Genomic DNA, 23875 nt, shown 5'->3' with positions numbered 1-23875 from the left:
TGGCAAATTATGCTTTCAAAGCCTTCTGTTCAGCAATGACACACATAATCCCTACTTACACTCCATTGGCCAAAATCAGTTTTTGGTCACACCCAAGTTTAGATAATAAGGAAGTGATTTCCAGTACATACCAAGAGGAGTGGAATCAGAATACCAGTGAACAGTCTAATAACAACCACAACCCTATTGCTGCTCTTTTTCTATAGAGAGCCATATGCCTATCTCTGCCAGCTAGATTCAAGATGCTAGAATATTCACATTTTAGGCATTACAGCCTAAAACAAGTTCACTTGCAAGAGATTACAGATATGAGAGAACATCCTTATCCTATGTGTCCTGTTATCAACAAGGCCTTCATCGTATCTTTTCTAGGTTCTTCAGGAGTAGAACACAGACATATAATAATCCTTGTTTGCAGGAAAATAGCAGTTGGATGTAAGCTAGTATATGGGTTTTCCCCTGGAGACCTTGGTAGGTGTCGGAGTAAGCAAATATGACTATGTCCAAAAAAGCATACTCTTAACCACTGTACTTGACCATTAAAAAAATAGACTGTGCCCTGGCTGGTGTGGCTCAGTGGCTGAGTGTTGGCATGTGAATCAAAGTGTCACCAGTTTGATTCCCCGTCTAGGTAGGGCACATACCTCGGGTGCAGGCCAGGTCCCTGGTAGGGGCCACATGAGAGACGACCATGTATTGATGTTTCTCTCTCTCTCCCCCTCCTCCTCTCTAAAAAATAAATAAAATCTTTTTTTAAAAAAGATTGTTTTTTCTTCTAAGCCTTGTAACTTCTCTAATAAAAAGTGAAACTCATAGTTTTCATTCTTTCAATAAGAATTATTTGAAGACATCCTTGAAAGATCCTAACCACAATATTATAAACTCATTAGTAGCAATAAAATGCAAGCTTATGGGGAAAATATCACATATATCTAAGCTTACTTTTATTTTAGATGTCAACTACTACGTGGGTCACTGTCTACAACCCACCTCTCTGGAATCATGTCACATAATATTCCAAGTAAACAAATATGGTCAAGGAATCATGAAGGTGTATTAATTTAGAAAGCCATGAATATACGTCAATCTCATTTGGAAAGCACTTGCTTTATATTTCAATTTATCTCCCAATTTAAATAATAAAGTGTTTTATTATTCTCACTCACTCATGAGGTATTACATAAAGCCACACAGATGTGAGGAGAAATTAGAATTGTTAAGTAAATTAAGTTACTGTCTAGTCCATATCAGTCAAGCTCTCAAACTGGCTCTCTATCCCCACATCCTTTAAAAACTCACCCAATGGCCATTAAAGACTGTGAGTTGCCCCTCTTTGCATCTCCTTTTACTAAATTTGGTTTCCTGATTTTTTTCACTCTTCATTCCTTGTTTCATTTCTTGGCCATCGCTACAAACTTCTCAAGCTGGGCATTTGGCTGACCCCTGACTTCCCTTCATAACTATAATTTGCTTCTACCCTGAAGATTACCTGCTTCCAAGTACACTGGGTATATAGTATACATAATGCCCAGTGGGTCTAAGGTTGCATAATAGTCACAGGTTGGTGGACTGACATTCCTAACAGGTTTCACTTATCCCTCCTCATCACCATCTAGAACCAATCATAATCTTATCAGAAATTACTTCTTGCCTAGACTGGAACGCCATACCAATGACAAGACACTGCTAAGGTCATTCAGTCTCATGCTTTCATTTTAAATGGTGACTTTATGCTTTGTAGATTCTCTTTGCAAAGCTGCCAGCTGAAAATGTGATCAAAATGCTAAATTTACTGAGTACCAAAATAGATAGCCAGACTTCCTCATGAGAGATTTTTGGAGCTCTCCTCACTCTTAGTTTAAAAAAAGTTCTTTTCAAAGTATCTATGACCTCCACATTGCTACATTCAGTGAACAAGTTCAGTTCTTATCTTTTTTGACCTATCTGCATCATTTGACATATCTGATCATGCCCTCCTTCTTGAAACACCATACTTTTTGGTTTCTTTTGCTGGTTCCTCCTCACCTTTTTCATCTGTGTTAGAGTGTTCTGGTGTTCAGTCCTTAGGCCTCTTATTTTCCATATACTCACTCTGCAGGGGATGCTATCCAGTCCCATAGCTTTCAAATCCATTCATAGGCTTACAACTCCTAAGTTTACATGTCTAACTTGAACATCCTTCTTGAGCTCTAAACTGATACCATATTGCCTGATGTCTGCATTTGGATTTCTTGTAGGCATTTAACTTAACATGTGCCAAACTGAACTCTTGATTTCTCTGTCCACTGGTATCCATCATGTTCACAGAACCTGCTTCTTCACAGTCTTCTCCATCTCAATAAATTATTAGTTCATTTTTCTTGTTCAGGCCCAAACCCTGAAGACATTAACAGGGAGGTCTCTAATAGGGTGTAGGGCCAGGGGCAACTGAACCAGACTTGCTTAAGATAATCATAAATGAGACTTCATTGTTGGTTGTTCACAGGTCCTCTGGGAAATCCTCCCAAAGTATGTGGCTTACCACTACTGTCCCAATTGTTTTACCCAAAGGACCAGCCTGCATCTTGACTCTTTTCTTTCTCATACAAGATGCATGCAATTCTTTTAGCAAAGCTCATTGGTTCCACCTTTAAATTACATTGCAATCCAATCACTCCTTACCACTTCTAAATACTACCTTAGTAGAGAAGCCTTCCCTGGTAAGTCTCTCAAAAACCATGACCTTCCCTCCTGTATACTCCATTTCCTTAACCTTTTTCTAAATAGCATTTATTACCACTTGCATCTTATACATTTATTTCTTTTCTACCTTCTTTTTCTAATATAAGCTCCATAACGGCAGAGACCTAGAACAGTGCCTGACACATAATAAGTTTCTAATTGTACTCTATCTACACTCCAATTCAGTTCTACTGATAATGCTCCTAAAATCCTGTTCTGATCATGTCAACACTGCAACCAATCCTTCAACTCTCTCTTAGATGGCATCTTCTGTAAGATGTCTTTCTTGATCTCGCTGAGTATATGTGATTTCTCTCTTTCTCTCATACAGTTGTTTCTATATCTTTATTATATCATGATTTATAAGAGTAGAGTTCCCAAAATAATATACAGTTTATTCTTGAATCTAGGTTGTGCCACATACTAGTTTATTAGGTTAAATTCTTTACAACCCAGACCTCGGATTCCTTATCTGTAAGTTGGGAACAACAAGAGTACTTGGCCTTGTTAGGATTATTGTGAGTACTAAATGAAATAATACATGTTGTAAAGCATTTAGAAAAGAAGTTCTGCCATATAACACATTTTTATTATTATTTCCATTATTTTATACTATATTTCTTCATTAGACTGTAAGCTCCAGAAAGGCAAATACAAAGTCTTACTCATTTTTGTTTTCTATAGTATTTGATAAACAAACTTAAAAAAGGAAGAAAATTAAGTTTATACTATAAAAAATAAAGTAACTGGTCCTTCTTGATCTATATTCCTAAAGCTACATAAATTGAAGAACTCCTGGGATGATCTTTGTTTAAACCTCCTATTCATGTAAAAATATCTCCTTTAAAATTGGGAAAGTTTTAGGGTTTTTTTCTGGATTTCCATTGTATAATAGACAAAGTATAAAAATGAAAACAAACTGCTTCCATCTACTGATCATTCATTATAATTGCATAAAACAAAACGAGTTGAGAGACTAGATGTTATCAATTTTCATTTGAACCAGATATGTGGATACATATTAAATGCAAGGCATAATGGAAAATATAAAAATGAATTAAGTGACTGATTCTAAAACAAATAAACTTATAATACCTAAAGTACTTGATAGTAAATATCCAAGTATTAAATATAAAACAAAACTGTTAAAAAAAACCACTTTCAACTAAAAACGCTTTACAGAAAACAATGCAATGGAAATACTATAATAAATCACCATTCTTCTATACTAACTATAGTTAACATTTATTGGGTATTATCTAACCAGTACTCTTTTAAGTGCTTTTACATGGATTATCTTTTTTTCCTCTCTGAGCAACCCTACAGACTAGATTTTATTTTTACATATATTTTGTAGATGAGAAAACTATGACTTGGAGAAATTAGGAAATATGCCAAAGGTCATATATCAAACAAATAGGAAGGATGGAATTTGAAGCAATTAGGATCCAAATTACTATTTACTAGGTACTTAATATGTAATAAAATACTATGGTAAGCATGATTTGTGCATGATCTCATTTGAATTCCAAAGACAAGCCCCTGTACTTGGCCCTTGGGAGGAGATTTTAAAAAGGCCATGGTTCCAGCTTTTGGTAACTCATCTGATACCTCCCTCCAAGTTAATGAGCAAAATAAAGCAAGTCTGTCAAACTCCACTGGGAATTTTGAGAGCTTTTGGCTTAGAAGAATTAAGAGGAGGAAACTGTATGTGTGCACCATGTCACATAAGCACCATTTTCCATTTTTAATGGAAAAAGCTGGTGTGTGAACTTACAAGGTAGTTTAAGTAATTAAGTTCATAATTTCATCCTATCCCCCCAGAGTAGATATTTCAGTTAAAAAAAGCAAGGAAAGAAAAATATAGATAATTTTCACATAAGTGTGAAATTGTTTTGTTTCGTTTTCTAAGGGGGAGGGGAAATTTAATATTAAAGCTGACATTCGATTGGGTAAGCTAAAAAATTAACCTGGGGAAAGATGAGATACAAGTTTTTCCTGGTATCAAGGGAATTTATTATTATGGTGTATATTTATAATAAGCATGATAAAATCAGATTTGGGCGGTTCAATTTTAACAAATAAATTAAAGAGGCATAATGAGGAAAATGTGACATACTACACAAATGAGTAATAATCAAAAATACATACTTCAAGGTAAAAAAGACTGTCTTTTCAACCAATGTTTTCATTAAGCTGTAACATCATCAGAATCACCCAAAAGGAATTAAGTAATTAAATCATTTAAAACTTGCATACCTATTATATATCAATGTTTTAAACCTGCTGAAACTACGGATTGTTCTCTTTTTTGGCTAGGAAATGAGATTAAAGTGTCAGAATGCTAAAAACAGAAAGAAACCAGAGAATTTGTAATATTCCTTAACTTCCTATCATGTACAACATTCATATATTATCCATGCTGCCTATAGCTTTCTCCTAAAGGTGGGATGTCTCTGAATGTACAGATAATACCGGACTACCAAAATATCTCATTTTGGGATGTATACATACAAGGATTAGTGTGTAGCTTGAATCCAAGCTTTTAGAGACCATTCAGGCATCTGTTTGAAAAAATATATAGGCCTTTGGTGAAATATAGTCATAACCTATCTGTTTTTGTCATTCAGGACAGTAAAGGGAAAGGTCTTTTAAAAAAACTCTATAAATAAATAAACATGATTCTAAATAAATAAATAAATAAATAAATAAAATAAGAGGAGCATGTAATGGGTTCAAGGGTGATCCCCCCCAAAAAAAATAGGTCTATGTCCTAACTCCCAGAACCTGTGAATGTGATCTTATTTGGAAAGGGTCTTTGTAGATTAAGGTAAGGATCTCAAGATGAGATTTTTCTGGATTTAGAGTGGGCACTCTTTTCATTGACAGGTGAGAGACTGAATATGCAGTGACCAGACCACCCATAAAAGTAGAACTCTGATCCATAATCTGAACCGAACAACCCAGAAAACCATCATCCACCCACATATTATCTACAGTAACCAAACCAGGAACCATCTGTAAAGTTAATCTGTAAATCAGACTTTTAGGATTTTAGACTACTATCTCTAATAACAATTGAGGAAAACAAACAATAAACCCTGTAACAATTGGTCCAAAATGGCCAGTATTTGATTAATAACTGACAACTTCCCTAAGTTTTGTCCCCACTTACACCTTGGGACCAACCAGAGAAACAAATGTGCATAACATGTCATCCTACTTCTAGTTAGACCACCTACAACTTCCCCATGCCAACAGCCTCCAATCAGGGCACACCTGAAGATTTCCCTTTTTTCCATGATAGAGCTTTCCCATTCCTATGCCTGCCTTGGTGGCTGACTCCCTTGCTCTAGCTAGCTCAGCATAAATAGTCTTTGTTCTCATATGGTTGTCCTTTATTTCCACACAGACATTCTTATTTGAGAAAGATAGAGGGAGATCTGAGACTCAGACACAGAGGAGTAGACCATGTAAGGATGAAGCCGGAGAGCCCCAAGTCATCGAACCACCAGAAGCTGGAAGACGCATGGAAACCTTTGAAGGGAACATGGTTCTGACAAAACCTTGATTTGAGACTTCTGCCTCCATAGCCATGAGAGAATACATCTTTGTCATTTTAAGCCATACAATTTGTGCTAATTTGTTATGGCAACTTTAGAAAAACAACAGAGCTTTTAAACAAAAATATTTGCATGTTATATATCCTTTTCTGGAAGTACCTGTAAGCCTTAATGTAAATGGCTTAAAAGCAACTGTTCAGATTTTTTAAATTCCTCTTGTGTTCCTGAGAAGATTTACATAGTGATATGAGAAAGTGTGGGATTTTCCCAATGGTTCCCCTTAACAGGCACTATCTCTGCCCTCAAAATGCTCTAAGTCACTGTGAGGAGATAAACACATAGTCAAATACTTAAAACGTAGGAAGTATAATAAATACAGAATAAGTCTAATTACACTTAACTTCTAACCAATTAACTCATTCTATTTCTTTTATAAATCATAAGATGCTAATTCCCATATCATGCTGAATACTGGTTAGGAAGCTACTTTCTAGTGACTCTGCCCACTTCTGATCCTACCAGTTGATTTGTACAATCTACCAATGAGTCATATATGTATGTTCCTGAGCCTGCTTATATCAATTGTACTTGTTACTATGCTTTCATAACTTAATTGAATGTTATGTAAACCCATGAAATAGTGTGGAAATACAACAAAATCTTGGAATAGCTTAACTGATGGTTTGGAGATATAGTTTATGTAAGAGATACAATGTAAAACTCTTACCAGCAGGTCATATACAAAAGAATGGCCTTGGAATTTCTCAATCCAGTGGCAAATGAGAAAACAGTTGTTTTAGGTTAAAACAAAATATTTAATGTACTTATGTTATACTTTTTCGTGACTCTCTGGCTTAACTGACTTTTCGTTTTAACAGATGTATTTAAATTATATGCGAACAAGTTTACCCTTATATTTCCATGTTTAATCCATTTTTAAAAATTTATTATTTGGCTATGGGTCCAGGTAGCTCTATGAAAGGGCTTCTTCTGTATGAACAAAATGCTAAAAAAGAAGCAATTAATTGTACTTGACGAGGAGATGGGAATTCAAGGAAGGTTATGTTTGAGCTTGAAGAGTCTTGAAGAAGAAAGTTAAATAATATATGAAGATAAGGTTGTTCTAACTTGAAGAAATAGCATTATGTAAAGGATGAAATCATGTGGCCCTCCCAAGGAACAGCCTTGAGTTTGAGTGGCTTGGGAATAGGGAACTTGCTTTTGCAAACCTAAACAGGCATTTGACTCATCTGTAGAGATTAAAACAAAACAAAGCAAAACATGCCCAGGCTTGACTCCTAGAGATTCTTTTTCAAATGTATTTGTGGAGTGGTGCCTCTGGATTTATTTTTTTTCTAAAATTCTACTTGTCATTCTGAAGTGCAGAGAACCACTGGAGTTGAGTGACTGGATATGAGGTAAGAGAGTGTTACAAGGTGAGTGTTAGGACAAGATGGTGAAAGAAAATGGTATATCAATAATATAGAATGGCAAACTCTCCCTTCCCTGACAGCTTTCCTACATTGAAATATTTACTTTTTACTGCCATTACTGTAACATGAAAGAAAGTGAATTCCCATGATTGTCTATTAAGACAGGGATAAATGTGTTAAACTGGCTTTCTAACTAAAATACCTCTATTTTCCTTAAGGTGATATTTAACATAAAACAAGCTGAGAGCAGAGAGTGCACCTTCTGATCAAGTATACCATCTACCACTCAGGGATCTTAACAAATGTCCAACAAAAATAATGAAAATACAAATTTTGACAAAAACATCTACTAGGAATACTAAACAGTAGGCTCATATTCTGAGTTGGTGATCCCATTGTCTAATCAAATAGAATAGAAGCACTAGCCTCCTTGAAGTGCTGTTCTAAACTCCCAGATAGTCAAGAAAACTATTTCTCCTTCAGGTAAAGGTTCTTCAGCCTTTACCATCTGAGCAACTATAAAAGGGAACTCTTCCTGCTATCATGACCAATTTCACTAAAAATATCCTTTCTCCTACTGGTGGAAGGTGGAATATATTCTCCCTTTACCTTAGTATTGACCTTTTACATAATGTCCATTTAATTTTTTTAAGTGAATGTTACACTCTTTGAGGGCTGATAAAGGACACTAATTTGCACCTTTATCACCATTTTAATGTGACTTCTAATTTTTTACTATTGGCATATATTCTTAAAAGGGCATACGGGACATCTGTCAACGCAAGTGAAGGAACTGTACGGTGTTGGTACAGTCAGCAAGACAGGCAGAATCAGGAGAAAAAAAGGGAAGGAAGGTTCGACCAACTCGTCTTTGGAAATAAAAACGGTGGAAAAAGAAAACCTTGGATGTAACGAACTGCCAAGTGCTAAGGCAATGCGGTTCTCAGGCCTGTGCTCTGGTGACTGCACCAAGCGTCCCAACCACACTGCCGGGACAGCGAACCGTCCCCCGGAAGGTCGAGCGGCCCGGCTTCCCCTCGCAGGAGGGAGTCAGCGCCTTGTGCCAGGGTGTCTCCGCCGCCCGCGCCCCTCCTGGCCTCGCCTGCCCGCACGCCTCCCCCGCACCCCCCCCCCGCTGACCGCCAGCTTAGGCGCGACGCCCCTCTGGACTCTGGTTCCTGTTCCTCTTCCCACCACTGGGCCGCCGGGAACGGGCTCCCAGGGCCGCCCCGACCCGGAAATGCTGAGGCGGCCGCGGCGCTCCGCTCTTCCCGGGATTCTCTGGTGCTGGGGTCCGCATTCGCGGGTGAGCGTCCGACGCCCCTCAGCTCCTTCCCCGTCACTCTGGCCTTACGCGGACTGCAGGGCCCTAGCTAGGCCCTGCCCACGTCTTCTGCGTGGAGGTGGGCGAGGTGGAGGAGGTGGGCGGGGCGGACCTGCGTCCCGGCCGCCCACCGAGGCTCAGGGGCCAGGGTTTGGACTCCAGGTGACGGGCTGGCGGCTTCCGGGTTTCTCCGGGACTCAGAGATGGGGGGGAGTGGAGCAAATCCAACAGCTGGCCGCCGACAGAGTCCAAAGGCGAAGGTAGGGCACTCGGAGGCGAGGACACGTGTGCCGCCTGAGGTGTGCGTGAGACCGTGGAAAGTCCCTAAGGGGTGGGGCGAGGCCGGGGGAGGTGCCTGGGCAGGTGGAGATCCGCGCCCAGCGCCGGCCCGGCCGTGACAGACGCGTTCCGTGGAACTTCACGGTCATCCTCACTTCTCTTAATGTTTTTCTAAACTGACCAGATGAATTCGGGCGGGAGTCCTGGATGGTAGGGAGTGGAGGTTGGGAGTGGCGCCCCAAGGAAGTCTTGTGCAAAAGGGGGCCCCGGAAGCGAGTCACCAGACGCCGACCGACTGCCTGGTGGGAGGACCGGGTGAGCTGAGAAATCCTCGCGACGGGAAGGAGTAGGAAAGCAGGTAGGAGGCACGTCTCCTGCAAATCGCAGTCGGTTTGGGGTGACTGCCATACCTGGAGTATTGTGTAAATACTGGAGAGAAGTGTGTAGGTCATCTCCTCTTTTACCTCTTAAAAACACGATTTTAAAGTGCAGCTCCGTTTAACCTACTGATTTTAAGGCTCCGTACTTCTTATGAAGGGATGTGACCTAACCTATCAGAATTAATAATATATAACTTAAATTGATACCATGTGATTAATGAACCGGACTTTAAGTCACCAAGGAATTCCCTATATGAAAACAAAAACAAAAAAATCAGAGGAACTGTTGTTTTGCTGGGAAGATGTACATGTACTTTCAGAAAATAAATGAACAGATGGCTTTGCTTTAATTGTCATGATTCTTCTATGACAGTGAACTAGCTCTTCTGGGAGAGGTCTAGAGTAACTGTTTTGCTTACGTATTTAGATCAATGCAATTCTTTTTTTTACCCCAGCCACAAATATCTGTTGTAACTATAAGAAGATCAATATAATTTTACATTCTTATTTATGCTAATATTTCTTTACAGGTGATTGAGGGGTGCACAAAAGCCTTCTCTGAAGAGCTGTGTACCCTTAAGGAAGGATGGCAGAAGCAGTGTTGATCGACCTTTTTGGTTTGAAATTGAACTCTCAGAAAAACGATCATCAGACATTAATGAAGACATTGAATGCTCTTTGGTACCACCATGCTGCCAAGGCCAAGTTCCTTTGCATAATGTGTTGCAGCAACATCAACTGTGAAAAGAACAGTGACCATGATAATTATGAATTAGAAACAAGCAATGGATTATCCGCTCTCTTGAGAGAATTTGAGACTGTTAGCAATTCCAGTATGGCTGTGTCTTTGTATACCATTAAACAAAAAATTGATGAAAAAAATCTGAGCAGTATTAAGATAATTGTACCCATGCACCGGAAGACGTTAATGAAGGCTTTCATTGATCAACTCTTCACTGATGTTTACAATTTTGAGTTTGAAGATTTAGAGATAACTTTGAAGGGAGGTCTTTCGAAACAGGCTTCTTTGGTAAACATCATCACAGCTCAAGAACTAGAAGCAATACAGAATGAAATAGAAACATATTTGAGAAGTCTGCCAGCACTGAAAGGAGAATTAACCATAATCACATCTCCTTTGATTTCAGGTATATTACATGCCATCTGTTGTTTTCATCATGCATGTGAAAAACCAGTCGTTCTTTAAAAGTTGTTCACTTCTTTTTTTCCTTCTTATGTAGACTGTGTGGGCTTATGTGCTCATTAGCATCAGTTGCAACATGGGAATGTCATGGATGGTCTTGTAGTGTTAGGGATGTCAAGGGATATCAACGGGTAGCCCCTTCAAAGCCCCCTGCATAAATAAATTTGTTTTATTTAAATTCAGCTTTAAGACAAATTCCCAGGCCTCCTTTAAAATGAGATTTATAACCCTAAGCATTTCCTATTTAGCAATTCTGAAGCCTCAACTCACTGGCGTCATTACAGAACAGTGAAATTTAAAACAATCTTCTTGAATAAATGATATTTACTATGAACTATATGCTATTGGGAATAACAAAAACAAATAGGACAGAAAATACCCTTTGAAGAGCAAAACTCCATAGGAAAGGTAGAACAAAGCAGTAGGTAATGAGAACACATGGAGGTGCAAAGTTCTATAGAATTAGGTGCCAGATAAATGCAGGTTGAGGTGATCAGGTAAAGTCTTACAAACAGATAGGGTTTGTGATGCTTTTTATAATGCTTTGTGTAGTATATTTTTACTCTTCACTATTTATCTTCAACAGATATTTTCATACATGGATTTACTACAAGGACAGGTGGGATATCTTACCTACCAACTCTCAGCTCTTTAAATCTCTTCAGTAGTTCCAAAAGGAGAGATCCTAAGGTAGTTGTTCAAGAAAATCTGCGTAGGTTGGGGTGTGCTGCAGGATTTAATGTGAAGAACTTTTACCGAATAAAGGTAAAATTATGTTTCATATTTTGGAAGATATAAAGTATATTCTTAACTCTGCTAATGACTAACGGACCTTAAGCAAGCTATTTAACTTTTTTCATCTGGTGTTTTATCTAAAACTTTAGGATGATGATTATAGTTGTTTTTCTTTGACCCATATGCCATAGCCTAAAAAATCAAGAATATATGTAAATATATATATATTCATTCACCTGGAGTTCCTCACATCTAAAAGTACAGTTAAATCTCAGAGAGTATAGTACCACTGCCCTTTTTGACATAGAAGGAAGATTCCTGAATTGTGGAAAAGAAAGGCCATTATTTTCTAAGTTAACACCAGGAGGATCTTAGGGTACAATTGATGAGATAGTACTTTGTTTGTTACAGAATTCTAACTTCACTTGAGTCCAGGAAAAGTAAAAATATCATTGACTTAGTAATTACTTTCTTTCAATGAATTAGTTCATTGTGGAAAGTACTTCATATAGAGACTTACCCATCTCTAGTAGGAGGTGTTCATGATGGGCAGTGTTGAATTTTTAAATGTTAAATTCTGCTTTCTTTAAATAAAATATGCAGAAATTATAATACCAAAAGTGAAATGATAAGTAAATTTGGTACTTTATCTTATATAGAAGTGATATATTTAATGAACTCTAGTAATCTTAAACTGGTTATATAATTTTGTACAAAATGAATATTTTCAGAAAAGCTTATGGTGTGAGAAATCCTACTTTCAAAACATTTTTATTACACATCTTTGCTATTAGACTGATCATGCCAATGACGTCTGGGTTATGGGAAGGAAGGAGCCTGAATCTTATGATGGAATCACCACAAATCAGAGAGGAGTCACAATAGCAGCTCTTGGTGCTGATTGTATACCAATAATTTTTGCAGATCCTGTCAAAAAAGCATGTGGGGTTGCTCACTCTGGTAAGTAAACTTAATTAAGTTTTTAGGATTTTGCCATTTTGTAGCACAAGGAAAATTACAATTTCTTTCTGGTAAGCATGGCAAACAAACAGTTAATTACATGGTGATAAGTATAAAGATAGGGTTAAATTCAGCATACTACTATTATAGAGCAGATAAAAGGAGTACCTAAATCAAATTATGTGAATCAGAGTAGAACTCCCCCAGAAAAAGTGGTATCTAAGCTGATTCCTGAGGAATTTATAGGGGTAGGCTAGGTGCCAGTGTTTCTTAGCAGGAGTGCTAGTAATTTGGGGCAAGATAATCTTACATGGCAGAGATTGCTTGGGTTTTGAAATTCCTATTTGTTGTGATTTTTAAAATTTAAAAAAGCCTTCATGCTTTTCAAACACTCCCCAGGGTGTGGTGCTGCTACTGAGAAGCCTAGAAGTCTAGGCAATCAGGAAGAGGAAGGTTAGGCATGTTGCAGAAAGGTGTTCATTAAGGTGTAACAGCATGTGTAAAGGTATGGAGGTAAGAAAAAGTGAGAGATGTTTGGAAAATTGCATTTAGTTTAATATATTAAGAACAAAGAAGGGTTTTTAGATTATATATTAAGGTTATGGAATTTTGTTTTTCTGGAAGTATTTTAAAATACTATTTTAGATTATCCAGTGGTTATATGTCTAGGTGAAATGAGGGATGATCTTTTGGATTTCCTCCTACTTGTAAATTTATGACTACTTTTCTTTTTAGGCCATAGATAAATAAGAAAGTGGCTAACGTAATGGAATTAGACAAATAGAGATAGAAGTTGTCTAATTCAGGATTGCTATTTGACATTGCCAAAACTTATTTAAAATTTGAATCTTAGTTCCTAGATATAAAAAGGGAATGTTATTTGTTACTTCTTAGATATTGAAATAATTTTTAAAATATCAAAGATAAAGCTATCAAAATGAAACTATTAAAAAACAACAAAGTTAGACGTCTCACACTTCCTGATTTCAAAACTTATTATAAAGCTACAGTTCCCAACAACATAGAATAGAGAGCCCAAAAATAAACTCATGCATATATGGTCAAATGATTTTTATCCAGGTATCTATGGAGAAAGAACAATCTCTTTAACAAATGATGCTGGGAAAAGTGGATATTTCCATGCAAAAAAAAATAGATGGTGGACCACTATCTTATATCACATATAAAAGTTAACTTAAAAATGGATCAAAGAGGTAAATGAAAGAGCTAAAGCTATAAACTCGTAGAAGAAAACAAGTATAAATTCTTGTGATCTTGGACCAGGCAATGGTTTTTTAGATATGGCAATAAAAGTGCATGCAACAAAATTACAAATAAACTGGATTTTATCAAAATTAAAAATTGTATCATAGCTCACAGAATGGGAAAAATATTTGCAATTCATATCTGACACGGGGTTAATATACATAATATATAAAGAACTCCTACGACTCAACAACAACATTAAAAACCAAATAACCTGTTTAAAAAATAAGCAAAGTACTTGAATAGACATTTCTCCAAAGACAATATGCAAATGACTAACAAGCATGTGAAAAGATGCTTAGTATCACTAATAATTAGGAAAATACAAATCAGAGCCACATGAGATATCACCACACACCTATTAGGGAAGGGATTAACCAAAGAACATATATATATGACCTGTGGACATGGATAACAGAGTGGGGATTGCCTGAAGGAGTGGAGTAGGGCCTGGGTGGAGGGGGGTAAAGGGAGGAAATTGGGACAACTGTAATAACATAAACAATAAAATACAATTAAAAAAAAGTTTTGGTGAGGATGTAGAGAAATTGGAACCTTGATGCACTATTGGTGGGAATGTAAAATGGTGCACTAATGGAAAATGGTATGGTGTTTCTTCAAAAATTTAAAATTCAAATTACCATATTATCCAGCAGTTCCATTTCTGAGTATGTATCCAAATTAATTGAAAACAGGATCTCAGTAAGATACTTGCACATTCATCCTATTAGTAGCATTATTTACAATAGCCAAGATGTTGAAGTAAGTCAAGTGTCCATTGATGGATTAGTGGATAAGCAATGTGTGGTATATGCATAATATGTAATGTTATTCAGCTTTTAAAAAGAAGGAAATCCTGACACATGCTACAATATGAATGAACCTTAAGGACATTATGGTAAGTGAAATAAGCCAGTCACAAAAAGAAAAATACTACATGATTCCACTTACATGAGGTAACTGGAGTAGTCAAATTCATAGAAACAGGAAGTAGAATGGTAGTTACTAGGTATCAGGGGGAGGTTGAAAGGGAGATTTATTGTTTAAAACTTGTATAGAGTTTCAATTTTGCAAGGTGAAAAAGTTGTAGAGATTTGTGCAACAATGTAGACTTAACCTAATAATCGTACACTTTAAAATGGTAATTTTATTTTTTTTCACAATTTTTAAAGATGTGAGGGAAAAGTGAGGGGGAGAGGAAGTGAAGACTAAGAAGGCATAATGCCAGTGGAAACTAAAAGTATAGGACATTTTTAAAAGGAAATGGAAGGGGTACCCTCCCCCAATCAATGTCTCTTCTACGTATACCTCATTTAAAAACCAGTATTTTAATTAGTTAATTGATCATTTAGCTTAATTAATTTTATAATTCATTTACTATTTCTGAACTTGAAAAAATATAAACTGACTGTGTTTATTTTTAACTTAGATAAAAAGTAAGGTGAAATTTTGTTATGTTTTAACTGTCCTTATCTCTCTTTCTTCCTGTTTATCAGGTTGGAGAGGTACTTTGTTAGGTGTTGCTATGGCTACTGTGAATGCTATGATAACAGAATATGGATGTAGTTTGGAAGATATTATTGTCATACTGGGACCTTCAGTAGGACCTTGCTGTTTTACTCTTCCAAAGGAATCAGCAAAGGCATTTCATAATCTTGATCCTGAATGTGTGCGGCTATTTGACTCATCAGATCCCTATGTTGACATTCGTAAAGCCACCAGGTATGTGTGGTTTTATTCCAGAACTGCAAGTTTCTTATTGCTTCTGAAATTCAAATTAATTTAGAGAACAACTAGTAAGCCAAAGAAAAATTCAGGTGGCAGATATTTAAATAGCAGACATACACATATATACAAAAACTCATTTTAAATATGAAATATGTTCTTATCTAAGTTTAAATAATAGTCATTTTCCTAGCTGCTGTATCTAATTGATTTAAAAGTGAAGGTTAAACTTGATATAGAAAAATTGACATGTGCTTTATAGCTAATCCTCAGCTAAATTCTCTTAAATATGATAAACTAGGAAGCTGATATTTTAAAATCATTGGTATTTTTTAAATATAGGAATATATTTCTTAGCAAAAATATTAGATAATATAAACACATAGTCACTTTCAAGATTTTTATGGTCCCTTACAGTTTTGAGTTTATGAAGTTTTGCTGTTACTAGCTGTTAAAAATTATTTGTGCTTTCAACAAAGGAAAATTAATGATTGATTTGAATCATGTATATATTTCACTCAGCAAAACCTTGCCTAGATTCTGCCTCATTTAGACATTAGTAGAAAGGATTGAAATGGATTCTTAAATGTTACTTTTGGTTATATTTTGCTTGCTTGTTTGTGTTGTTGATTAGGTTCTACTTATAGGTGAGATCATATGGTATTTGTCTTTCACTATCTGGCTTATTTCACTTAGCATCATGCTCTCTAGATCTATCTAAGCTGTTGCTTGAACAATAAAAAAAAGAAAGAAAAACATAAATGTTATTTTTAGAATAAGTATCACTAATTTATAGTCATATTTTATATCATAAAGTCTTTATGGAGAAGCAACTTTTCTGGAAAAATTTGGAGAAAGAAGATGGGAGGGTCAAATGACTAAAAAGCATGTTCTGTACGAATCAAATGAATGTTGTCTACAAATATCCTGGTAACTTTACAGTTTCTTCTAAAATAAGTACTTGATTTCAATTATAAAATTCTATATCCAGATCATGTCTACATATAATATGAAAGTTTGGATAGTTCATATAGGAGATAAATAGTGATAAAATCTATAATTTCCTGATATGTCCAAGTTCTGTAACTAAATAACAACTTGCATTGTTCCAAGCATATCTTTCTACAAATTCTTTCACACCAATATCCATATTTATTTCATATTGCTTTAGCTGTTGGTAAAATAAACTTGTTACCTTTTGAAAAATCTTTGTCCTAAGGATTCTTCTGGAAAAGGGAGGAATTCTACCACAGAATATTCAGGACCAGAAGCAAGATCTCAACCTCTGTACATCCTGCCATCCTGACAAGTACTTCTCCCATGTCCGAGATGGTCTTAATTTTGGTACACAGATTGGCTTCATATCAATTAGAGAATGAGGTAAAGTAAGTCCCTCTCCCCAGTATTCCTCTCCCTCTCGCCTCTCTCCTTCTCCTTCTTACCACCATTTCCTCCCCTTATTTTTAAAAATAATTATATTTAACTTTACTCCTTTATTACTATAGAAAGAATTAAATTTCTACTTTTTAGTGAAGCAACAGTGGTGGATAAGTTAATTTTCAGTGACATACTCTAATATAAATACCGTTGCTTTTCCTAATTAATGAAAAACAATAAGGCAGGCATATGTTAAAAGTATTAAAATAAAATAATTTATTCTTTAAAAAATATTCTGTATGTATGACCTTTATATCTTTCATGTAGTTGACATCTGTACATTTCCTATCATAATAATCCCTTTGTGTGTGTTTGCTCTTGTATTTTTTTTAATTTCGTTATTGTTGCTCAATTACAGTTGTCTCCAATTTTCCCCCATTACTCTCTCCTGCCCTGCCCACATGCTCCTCCACATACATCCTCCCCGCAACACTGTCCTTGTCCATGGGTCCTTTATACTTGTTCCTTGACTTGACCCTTCCTCTTCTTTCCCCCATTACCCCTCTCCCCCCTTGCCTCTGGTAACTGTCAGTTTGTTCTTTATTTCCATGCCTCTGGTTCTGTTTTGTTCGCTTGTTTGTTTTGTTGATTAAGTTCTACTTATAGGTGAGATCATGTGGTATTTGTCTTTCACTGCCTGACTTATTTCACTTAGCATAATACTTTCCAGTTCCATCCATGGAAAAATGGTAAGAGTTCTTTCTTTCTTTCTGCTGTGTAACATATCATTGTGAAATGTACCATAGATTTTTGATTCACTTGTTTCCTAATGCACACTTAGGCTGTTTCCATTACTTGGCCTTATGGTTGCTATGAACATTGGGGTACATAGGTTCTTTTGAATTAATTTTTCAGGACTATTAGCATATAATCCCAGCACTGGAATTGCAGGGTCAAAAAACAGTTCATCTTTAGTTTTTTCAGGAAATTCCATGCTGTTTTCCACAATGGCTGCACCAGTCTGCATTCCTACCAACAATGTACTAGGATTACCTTTTCTCCACAACCTCTCCAGCACTTGTTTGTTGATTTGTTAATGATGGCCATACTGACCAGTGTGAACCAGTATCTCACTGTGGCTTTAATTTGCATCTCTCTGATGGCTAGTGATATTGAGCATCCTTTGATATGTCTCTGGGCCCTCCATATTTCTTCTTTGTCTTCTTTGGAGAAGTGTTTGTTCAGATCCTTTGCCCATTTTTAATTGGATTGTTTGTCTTTGTGGTGCGGAGTCATACAAGTTCCTTATGTATTTTGTAGATAAAGTCCTTGTCCGAGGTATCATTGTCAAGTATGTTCTCCTATACTGTCTGTTCCCTTTTCATTTTGCTGATGCTTTCTTTAGCCGTACAGAAGCCTTTTAGTTTCATGTAGTCCCATTTGTTTCTTCTTTCCTTTATATCCCTTGCTCTAGGGGACATATCAGTGAAAATATTGCTGCGTGGAATATCTTAGATTTTCCTGCCTATGTTTTCCTCTAGGACTTTTATGGTGTTATGACTTATATTTAAGTCTATTATCCACCTTGAATTTATTTTTGTGTACGGCATAAGTTGGTGATCAAGTTTCATTTTTTGGCACGTAGCTGTCCAGATCTCCCAACACCATTTGTTGAAGAGGCTATTTTTGCTCCATTTTATGCTCCTGCCTCCTTTGTCAAATATTAATTGACCATAGAGACTTGGGTTTATTTCTGGGCTCTCTATTCTGTTCCATTGATCTATGTGTCTCTTTTCATGCCAGTACCAGGCTGTTTTGATTACAGCAGCCTTGTAATATAGTTTGATAGCGGGACTTGTGGTCCCTCCTACTTTGTTCTTCTTTCTCAAAATTACTGAGGCTATACAGGGTCATTTATGACTCCTTAGAAGTTTTTGAAATATTTTTTCTATATCTGTGAAATGTTATTGGTATTTTAATAAGGATTGCATTAAATCTATAAATTGCTTTGGGTAGTATGAACATTTTAATGATTTTAATACTTTCACTCCATATATGCTTCCCTTTATTTGTGTCTTCCTTAATTTCTTTCTTCATTGTTGTGTAGTTTTCTGAGCACTTTTATCTCCTTGGTTAGGTTTCTTCCTAGGTACTTTATTTTTCTTGTTGCTATATCAAATGGGATATTTCTTCTGATTTCTGTTTCTGCTATTTCATTGTTGGTGTACAAAAATGCCTTCTGTTTCTGAATATTGACTTTGTATTCTGCGGTTTGCCAAAGTCACTTATTAGGTTGAGTAGTTTTTTGGTGGGATCTATAGGATTTTCTATGTACACTCTCATGTCATCTGCAAACAAAAAGAGTTTTGCTTCTTCCTTCCCGATTTGGTTGTCTTTTATTTCTTTTTCTTGTTTGATTACTGTGGCTAGGACTGCCAGTACATTGTTGAATAGAAGTGGTGAAAGTGGACATCCTTGTCTTGTTCCTGATCTTAGTGGGAAAGCTCTAAGTTTTTGCCCACTGAGTATGATGTTGGCTGTAGGTTTCCCATATATGGCTTTTATTGTATTGAGGAATGTCCCTCTATTCCCACTTTGCTGAGTGTTTTTATCAAAAACTATGGTATATTTACACAATGGAATTCTACGCAGCAGAGAGAAAGAAGGAGCTTATACCCTTTGCAACAGCATGGATGAAACTGGAGAGCATTATGCTAAGTGAAATAAGCCAGGCGCTGAGGGACAAATACCATATGATCTCACCTTTAACTGGAACATAGTCAACAAAAGAAAAAAGCAAACAAAATATAACCAGAGACATTGAAGTTAAGAACAATCTAACAATAGCCAGGGTGGGGGGGGCGGGGACAGTGGGAAGAGGGGATTGCAGGAACTACTATAAAGGACACATGGACAAAACCAAGGGGGATGGTGGAGGTGGGGGAGGGAGGTGGGTTCAGCTGGGGTGGGGTGGAGGGATGGGGAGAAAAGACATACAACTGTAATTGAATAACAATAAAAATTTTTTAAAAAATAAATAAATGGGTACTGTACCTTATCAAATGCCTTTTCTGCATCTATTGATATGATCATGTGATTTTTGTCTTTACTGTTGTTGATGTGATGTATTATGTTTATTGATTTGCGAATATTGTACCATCCTTGCATCCCTGGGATGAATCCCATTTGGTCTTGGTGTATGATCTTTTTAATGTATTGCTGGATGCGGTTTGCCAATATTTTGTTGAGAATTTTAGCGTCTGTGTTAATCAGCGATATTGGCTTCTAGTTTTCTTTCTTTGTTGTATCTTTATCTGGTTTGGGGATTAGGATGATGCTGGCTTCATAAAAAGAGTTTGGGAGTCGTCCCTCTTCTTGGATTTTTTACAATAGTCTGAGAAGGGTAGGGGTTAGCTCTTCGTTAAGTGTTTTGTAAAATTCTACTGTGAAACCATCCAATCCAGGCCTTTCATGTGCCAGGAGTTTTTTTGATTTCTGTTTCACTAGCTGTTATTGGTCTGTTCAGACTTTCCACTTCCTCTTGATTCAGTGTTGGAAGATTACATGTTTCTAGAAATTTGTCCATTTCACCAAGTTTTCAAATTTCTTGGCATATATTTCTTCATAGTAATTTCTTACAATTCTTTGTATTTCTGTGGTATCTGTTGTAATCTCTCCTCTTTCATTTTTGATTTTATTTATTTGGATCCTCTCTCTTTTCTTCTTGATGAGCCTGCTTCAAGGCTTGTCAGTTTTGTTTATCATTTTAAAGAACCAGCTCCTGTATTTATTGACCCTTTGAATTATTCTTTTAGTCTCCATGACATTTAATTCTGCTCTGATCTTGGTTATTTCCTTCCTTCTACTTGTTGAGGAATATGTTTGTTGTTGTTCTTCTAGTTCTTACAGATGTAGAGTTAGGTGGTTTATTTGAAATGTTTCTATCTTTTTTAGGTAGGCCTGTATCACTATGAACTTCCCTCTCAGGACTGCCTCAGGACAGTCCCATAGGTTTTGGGCTGTTATGAGTTCATTTTCATTTGTTTCCAGAAACTTCTCGATTTCTTCCTTGATCTCATTGTGACCCCATTCATTGTTTAATAACATGTTATACAGTCTCCATGAATTAGACTGTTTTTGAGTTTTTCCCTTGAGGTTGGTTTCTAGTTTCAAGCCATTTTGGTCCAAGATAATGCTTGATATAATTTCAGTTTTCTTGAATTTGTTGAGCCTTGTTTTGTGACCCATCATATGGTCTGTCTTTAAAATGCTGCATGTGCATTTGAAAAGAATGTGTATTTTGCTTCATTGAGATAAAAGTTTTTGTATATATCAATTAAGTTCATTTGATCTGTTGTGTCATTCAATTCAACAATATCCTTGTTAGTATTTTGTTTGCAAGATCTATGCATTGTTGACAGTGGGGTGTTAGAATCCCTTGCTGTAAGTACGCTGCTGTCAATATCTTTTTTGAAGTCCTCCAAGATTTTCCTTATGTATTTGGGTGCTCCTATGTTGGATGCATATATGTTTACAATGTTTATGTCTTCTTGATGGATTCTTCCCTTGAGTTTATGAAGTGTCCTTCTGTGTCTCTTTTTGTGTCCTTGTTTTTTGAAGTCTCTTATGTCTGATATAAGTATTGCTACCCTGGCTTTTTTTCCCTATTTACTTGGAATATTTTTTTCCAACCCTTCACCTTCAGTCTGTGTAGGTCTTTTGTTCTGAGATGGGTTTCTTGTAGGCAGCATATGTGTGGGTCATGTTTTCTTATCCATTCAAATATCCTATGTCTTTTTTTGATCATAATATCCCTTTTTAAAAGATTAATTTTGTTGGGGCAATATTGGTTAATAACATTATATAAGTTTCAGGTATACAACATTATAATACATGAAATGTATATTCCATTGTATGTTCATCACCCAAAGTCTGGTTTCCTCTGTCTCCAAGAAAAAATTTGACACCCTTTACCCTAATTTACACTATCCCTACCCCCTTCCCCTTTGGTAACCAGCCATACTGTTTGTTGTGTGTGCCCAGAAGTGAGCTTGTCAGGTCATAATTTCTTATACCTTTCTTAAAAGTTTGTTTTTGAGATGAAATCTTTGCATAAATATTCTAAATTCTAGAATAATAAATCCTTAGCCTTAGACTGGCTAAGTTTTCAAACTAGAATTCCAGTTGATTATCCTCAGCAGGAATTGGCCAGTTTTCTTTAAAGGATCAGATAGTAAATATTTTAGGCTTTGTGAGACATACAGTTTCTGTCTCAACTACTCAACTTTGCAGAACAAAAGCAGACAGGAATGATACAGAAACAAATGGGTATGGCTGGGTTTCAATAAAACTTTTTCAAAAACAAACGAGGGGCTGAGTTTGGCCTACAGTCTATCATGTGCTGACACCTGATCTACAGTCTACAGAGCAAATTGAATGCAATTTTATTAAATTATTTATTAGAGATTTTTTAGAGATATATAAAAATATTTTGTTACAGTGATTCAATACTGACCCTTTAGCATATATCTAATTTTCCTTAAGGTTACTTTTAACTGAATTAATATTCTCTTTAGTCTTCAAAATGTCTCTAACCCTTTAACATACAAAGACTTTAACAGACTAAATTATTCTTACCTTGATACTCTAATAGCATTAGTAAGGATCTCATATTTGATTTCTATTTATTTTCACAGGTACTTGACTGGATTTTTGCCTGCCTCCTTCCAAACTGACTACAAGAGAGAAATTTAGTTGTTTGATTTACTTAATACTGAAAGGATAATGTGGAGAATTCATGTTTAGGGTAAATTTTCACTATTAACTGACAAAAAGAATCAGTGTGATCTGGCTTTTACATTTTATATAGATGAGGATTATTCTTAAAGTTTCTTTTATTTGTTACATAAATCAAACTAGGTCTGCTCAGCTCAGTATTTATTGTGTACCCTCTACTTATAGTCATTTTGTGAAGCTTGTTTGAAATAAAAATGAGTAAGACTTTTTCCCTTTGAGTGTAATACAAGGGAGGAGATTAATTCTAATGCTTAAATTTAATTTTAATAGCAGTAGAAGAGTACAGAAGAAGAAAGGGTTAATACTATCTAGAAGCAGGATATATGGAGAAGATATTATAGAGAAAATGACAGATCACATGGGCCTGAAAGATGTACAAGTTTTTGAGAAATGAAAAACATTCATAACACATTGAGGGAACACTGTGAACTAGAACATGAAACCTAACATTTATAGCATGTTCTAGAGAGAGGAGGGTGTGGACAGGAGTTTCTGGAAAAACAAGTTGGAAACAGATTATTTGAGGTCTCAAATGCCATGTCAAAGAGTTTGGAGTTTATTTTCCAGGCAAAGAGTAGGCATGAGATGTAGGGGAGTGTTTTCATGTCTTTGACATCACATTGAGAAAGGTTGATAACTTTCCAATTTTTTACTGTGTATTATTTTGTTTGTAGTTTACAAATTTACAGAGTATTAGACAGTCACATTTCACTTTATATATGAAAATATTCAAAACCCAAATAAAATTTGTTTTGATTATCTATGGTGAAAAGTTGTCTTCTATTTACTGTGTGAAAAGTATTGATTCAGTAACTCAGAAACAAAATGACTAGATTGTTAAGCAATCATATTGTATGGGCCTCTACAGGATCTCTGTCATTTTTAAGCATTTGTATATAGGTTCCTGGGACTTTCAGGCTGCAACCACAATGATAATTTTTAATAAGTTTTGTTTTTAATCTAAATACTGTTACTTAGCTGCACATAGAAAATATCAGTTGTAATTTTATTAAGAAGAGAAATTAAGTTTGTACATCAAACAAAGGTTCATGACATGATTTTTTGGAGATACTAATTATAAAACTAAAACTCAGTTAATTGTAATTTTAAAT

The 23875-nt window shown here is 36.0% G+C and overlaps 2 protein-coding genes across 19 annotated transcripts in view; one reads left to right on the top strand and one right to left on the bottom strand.

Annotated features, from left to right (window-relative positions):
• CCDC122 (coiled-coil domain containing 122) overlaps nucleotides 1–9270 on the bottom strand; it is a 49697-nt gene extending 40427 nt beyond the window's left edge. For 2 of the 10 annotated variants that reach the window (XM_053916326.1, XM_053916330.1), the window contains exons 1-2: nucleotides 9154–9258; nucleotides 645–729 (exon numbers count right to left, since the gene is read on the bottom strand). In XM_053916326.1, coding sequence (XP_053772301.1) covers nucleotides 645–693 — 49 coding nt within the window. In that variant the 5' untranslated portion in view covers nucleotides 694–729; nucleotides 9154–9258. Of the gene's footprint in view, nucleotides 1–644; nucleotides 5286–7011; nucleotides 8805–8857; nucleotides 8985–9153 lie in introns of those variants that run through there. The other 8 variants (XM_053916324.1, XM_053916329.1, XM_053916325.1 and 5 more) reach the window with 7 other exon arrangements.
• LACC1 (laccase domain containing 1) lies at nucleotides 8891–23522 on the top strand. 9 transcript variants are annotated; one of them, XM_071220166.1, is made up of 8 exons: nucleotides 8891–9023; nucleotides 9505–9678; nucleotides 10231–10848; nucleotides 11491–11669; nucleotides 12434–12599; nucleotides 15362–15587; nucleotides 16810–16975; nucleotides 22664–22755. In XM_071220166.1, the coding sequence occupies exons 3-7, from the start codon at nucleotides 10287–10289 to the stop codon at nucleotides 16967–16969; spliced, it is 1293 nt and encodes a 430-aa protein (XP_071076267.1). In that variant the 5' UTR covers nucleotides 8891–9023; nucleotides 9505–9678; nucleotides 10231–10286; the 3' UTR covers nucleotides 16970–16975; nucleotides 22664–22755. The 9 variants fall into 9 exon arrangements, with proteins under 9 accessions (XP_071076267.1, XP_071076270.1, XP_071076268.1 ...); XM_071220168.1 differs by lacking the exon at nucleotides 8891–9023 and adding an exon at nucleotides 9180–9301 and having other exon boundaries at nucleotides 9505–9635; XM_071220165.1 differs by lacking the exon at nucleotides 8891–9023 and adding an exon at nucleotides 9180–9301.
• Nucleotides 23523–23875: the final 353 nt, after the last annotated feature.

This window comes from Desmodus rotundus, chromosome 13, assembly GCF_022682495.2.
Source record: "Desmodus rotundus isolate HL8 chromosome 13, HLdesRot8A.1, whole genome shotgun sequence".
NCBI lineage: Eukaryota > Metazoa > Chordata > Mammalia > Chiroptera > Phyllostomidae > Desmodus > Desmodus rotundus.
The sequence above is the reverse complement of the archived record's forward strand: the minus strand, read 5'-3'. Positions and strand labels throughout refer to the sequence as shown.